The sequence below is a fragment of the Hipposideros armiger genome, unplaced genomic scaffold (assembly GCF_001890085.2).
Source record: "Hipposideros armiger isolate ML-2016 unplaced genomic scaffold, ASM189008v1 scaffold_126, whole genome shotgun sequence".
Classification (NCBI taxonomy): domain Eukaryota; kingdom Metazoa; phylum Chordata; class Mammalia; order Chiroptera; family Hipposideridae; genus Hipposideros; species Hipposideros armiger.
This window is the reverse complement of record NW_017731476.1, coordinates 3,709,570-3,713,683: the sequence shown is the minus strand read 5'-3', so window position 1 is coordinate 3,713,683 and position 4,114 is coordinate 3,709,570. Positions and strand designations below refer to the sequence as shown.

At 67.8% G+C, this 4,114-nt stretch overlaps 1 protein-coding gene across 3 annotated transcripts; it reads right to left on the bottom strand.

Annotated features, from left to right (window-relative positions):
- Positions 1-1,204: 1,204 nt before the first annotated feature.
- On the bottom strand, positions 1,205-4,108 carry NTN3 (netrin 3). 3 transcript variants are annotated; one of them, XM_019648797.1, is made up of 6 exons: positions 2,797-4,108; positions 2,537-2,725; positions 2,297-2,446; positions 2,124-2,174; positions 1,914-1,988; positions 1,205-1,599 (listed from the first exon to the last, which is right to left on the bottom strand). In XM_019648797.1, the coding sequence occupies exons 1-6, from the start codon at positions 3,722-3,724 to the stop codon at positions 1,250-1,252; spliced, it is 1,743 nt and encodes a 580-aa protein (XP_019504342.1). In that variant the 5' UTR covers positions 3,725-4,108; the 3' UTR covers positions 1,205-1,249. The 3 variants fall into 3 exon arrangements, with proteins under 3 accessions (XP_019504342.1, XP_019504341.1, XP_019504343.1); XM_019648796.1 differs by having other exon boundaries at positions 1,247-1,599; positions 2,124-2,201; XM_019648798.1 differs by lacking the exon at positions 1,914-1,988 and having other exon boundaries at positions 1,247-1,599; positions 2,124-2,201.
- Positions 4,109-4,114: the final 6 nt, after the last annotated feature.

Sequence of the window (4,114 nt, the reverse complement as noted above, 5' to 3'; positions counted from 1 at the left end):
GCTCCGCCCCCGCCGAGCACGCGCCGCGGGCTGCCCACCCCGGGCGCCGTGAGTCTCGGCCGCAGCAGGCTCTGGGCATGCGCGCTGACGGCCCGCGGCTCGGCGGCGAGAGCATGCGCCGGACTAAGAGCGGTCACCGCGCAGAGGGGCAGGGGCTCACTAGCGGTTCGCTAGTGCAGGAGCCGAGTGGGCAGGGGACTGCGGGGCCCTGCGGAGGGCAGGGCCGGGGGCATCGGGAGCCGGGAGGGCTGCCCGCCGGAGTCGCCACCCCACCGGGCTACATATAGACCAGGGAACGCGCGTCCGCGTGGGCACTGCGTCCGGTCCCAAGCGGGCTGAGAAGGGACGTAGAGGGTCCTCGGGGCGAGACCTTAGCGGAGGAGCCACGAGGCGGAGGCCGAGAGAGACAGCCGGACGGAGACAAGAGACAGGGACACAGCAGGCCAATAAAGAAGCCGAACACAGGCAGAGACGCAGCGGAGACAGGGACACGGACGCCCAATCGGCAGAGACTGGGCAAGGCATAGGTGACAGGCAGGATAGACGGGGGCTAGAGGACATCGGCCTGGCTGGGGGGAGAACTCACAGCGCCCTCTGCGGGTCCTGACAGGGTGCGGGGAAACCAGTGTCGCAGAGCCCCATGGGGGGTCTACGGGCGTCTGTGGTGGCCACAGTGCCTCTCGGTGAGTCATAGCGCTCTCTGGTGGATCAGAGAGTCCGAGGGGGGTGGAATCACAGAGGCCCTTGGCATGTTCTCAGACCTATGATGGGTTCTGGATTCACAAGAGGGGTTGTAACTGTTTGGGGGATGTCACAGTGCCTCTTGGAAAGGTGAGAACGCTCTCCACGACATCGCAGGGAGGCGGGCATAGCGGCCCTTGGGGTGTTCGCAGAGTGTTGGGCCCCACAAGGAAGTTCACAGCCTTCCGGAGGTATCACTGTGCACTAAGAGTGGGCAGACAGCACGAGGGTGTGGAGGACCAAGGAGTCCTCTGGGATGACAACTGCCAAAGGAAGCCTTGAAGCAGCTCCTTGGAGCTATCACATCCTTCTGTGTCGCTGCGTCCATCACACCCCTCCTGGGCACGGGCACAAAGCACCGAGGGAGGTGCTTGGCAGGGTTGGGCGAGGGCCTAAATGGCGACGCGCGCGATACGAGCAAAGACTCCTCGGCAGGCGGATGCACTGGTTGAACGTACGCCTTGATGTGTGAGCAGCGCCCCGCCCGGCCGCAGCCCGGCCCGCGGGCTCAGGCCGCCCCGCAGCGCCCCCGCCGCTCGCGCCGCTGCAGCCTCCGAAGGCGTCGTGTCCACGCGTCGCGCCAGGGTAGCACGAGGCTCCCACGGGCGGCGCTGAGCCCAGGCCCTCGGCCCCCTGGACCCGCGACTGCGGTCCCTGACCCGCCCCCCAGCAGCAAATATCGGCGCCCGGGCAATAGGCGTGGGCAGCCGCAGGCCGCATCCCGCGCGGGCACCCACAACGCGCTGCTCCCGCGTCGCGCACGCTCCTCGCCGCTTCGGAACACGGCGAGCACCGCCACCGGGAAGCGCGTCCACGAGCCACGCGCCTCGCCGCGCGCGCCCACCGCCACCTGCACCGCTGCGGAGAGGGCGAGAGGGGGGTGGGGTCAGGCTGGGAGGGGGCGGCCCGCGCCAAGGAAGACTGGGCGTTCGCGCCCCAGAGGGAGGACGGAGGAGGGACACAGAGGATACCCACTGGACCCGGGAGGGAGGGCACAGAGAGGACACACCGCAGAGGGGGACACAGGCCACCAGGGGCTGACGGGGTGGGGCCAGCGGCAGTGGGGGACCTGAGGGATGGAGGATGGCTTTGGGGTCCAACAAGGGTCAGGGTATCCAAAAGGAAAGTGGGGAGTGCAAGATCAAAAGATTGAAGGCCTGAGGGCTGCCTACCGTAGTCCTTCCTGCAGAACTTTTTCAGGCTAATGCGGTAGCTGCCACGGGCGGGTTTGCAGTGCAAGTCGCAGTCTGGTTGGTGGGGAAGGGTAGCGGGGAGGCTGGCACAGATCCCCACCTCCTTCCCTGCCTTCTCCCCTCCTTAAACCCATAGCTCCCTCCCTCCACGGACATGCTAATCTGGGACCCTGATTTATATCCACTTACCCTGGGGCTCCACAGGGCTGCTGTCCTCAGTGGGTCCAGGAACAGGGGTCTCTGGAGAGAAGGTGGTGGGAGAACGGCCTGCATTTGAGGGGGACAAGGGGGTCTGCAGGGCTTGGGGACAGGTAGGCAGCAGTAGGGAGCTGGGGTGGCCTAAGCGGGGCAGGGTCACTCACTAACGCAGGGTGCCACAGGAGAGCGGCTCTGCTGGAAGCCAGGGGCACAGCGATTGCAGGTGAGACCGGTGACTCCATCCTTGCAGGGACACTGGCCTGTGGTCTGGTTGCAGGTTTTGCCAGCAGCGCCAACAGGGTGACAGTCACAAGCTGAAGACAGAGGTGGGATGGTCAGAAACCCATCTGGAGTTATGGGAAACCAGAGGGTGAGGGTGTTCAGGTGGCTGGTGGCGGGCTCACCCCTGCAAGCGCGGCGGTCACTCGGTGCACGACCTGGGTCTCGATAGAAGCCCTCCCGGCAGTAGTGGCAGTGGCGGCCAGCAGTATTGTGCCGGCAGTTGAGGCAGACACCGCCACTACGGCGACCAGACAGTCGGTACAGCTCCATGTTGAAGCGACAGCGTCGGGCATGGCCATTGCAGGAGCAAGCTGCAGGAAGGGATGGGTCAGGGGCAGGCTGGCTGGGTCCAAGATCCCCAGGCCACCCTCCAAGGCCTCACCAAGGCAGGCGTGGGCTTCCCGGGCTGTGGCCCGCTGCCATGGCCTGTCGCAGTAGAAGGGCTTGCAGCGGCCACAGTCAGGGCCCTCTGTGCCATGCTGGCAGTCGCAGATCAAGTGGCCCTGGGTGTCCAGCAAGCACCGCGAGGCATGCCCATTGCACTTGCAGCGCCCGCCCACCTGAAGCTCAGTGGCTGAGTAGGAGTAAGGGACTATGGCTGGAGAGTCCCTGGTGTTCCCCAGCATGGCAGGCCTTGTGAGCACTACTCGAATGTCCGTGGCAGTCACCCAGTCTTGGAGCACCGGGCTGCTGTCCAGATCTAGGCCTGGCGGGCTGCTGTCCTGTACACTGAAGGCCAGAAGGCCACCACCATCAGGCTGGGCCTGAGGCTCAGGAAAGCACAGGGCTTCTGGCCCTGGGCCAGCTGGGCCATCCGCAGGGGCAGGCTGGCGGCCATAGTCCAGGCCACAACGGGAGGAGAAGAAGCCCAGTGGGGCCCAGCTGCGGCCGTGATCCTGCGACTTGAGCAAAGCCACGGAGGTGGGAGGCGTGGAGCAGAAGCGCAAGCTCACGAACACCAGCTCAAAAGCCTTGCCCAGGGGTACTGTGAGGGTCACGTTGAGGGGCACCTGCGTCAGCCAATCCGAATGCCAGCAAACAGGGCTTGCGGTGCCCCCTGTGGAGGTCAGAAGGGCTGCTGGGTGTGCCCGCCGCGGGTCCGAAGCGTCACAGGCCCGCGTGGGCGGCCGTCCGCACGTGCTGGACGCCAGCACCTCGCGGCCCAAGGCCGCGTTCACCAAGCCTGGCACGCAGCCGCGGGGCGCGCCCCCCTCGTCATGGCAGGGGTCGGCGGACGCTGGCGGCCCGGGGCTCAGCGCGGCCGAGAGCGTGCCAGCGGTCAGCAGCAGCCCCCAGGGCCAGCTGGGCATGGCCGGAGCCGCTGTGGGTCAGCCAGCCGACCGGGGCCTCACGCCGCTGCCCTCGCGGGGAGAAAGCCCGGGTCCGAGGATCTGCCGGCCGGCCCGCAATGCTGAGCAACCACCGCCCCCAGGCGGCCCCAGCCGGGGCCCAGAGGTGGGAGCAGCCGCCGGCACGCCCCGGGCCAAGCGCAGCAGCGGGGATATTGGCGCGTCCTCACGCTGGGCCTGGAGCGATGACAGGCGTCGTCCCCGCTCCCGGCGCCTCCGCCCGCGGAGGCTCCACCCGCCGCCCGCCGCTCGCACTCACCCACCGAGGGCCGGGTGGAGCAGGTCTCCCGGCCTCCCGGGAAGGGCCGAGGGCGGGCGGGGCCTGGGGCGCCCGGGCCGCCGCCTCCTCTC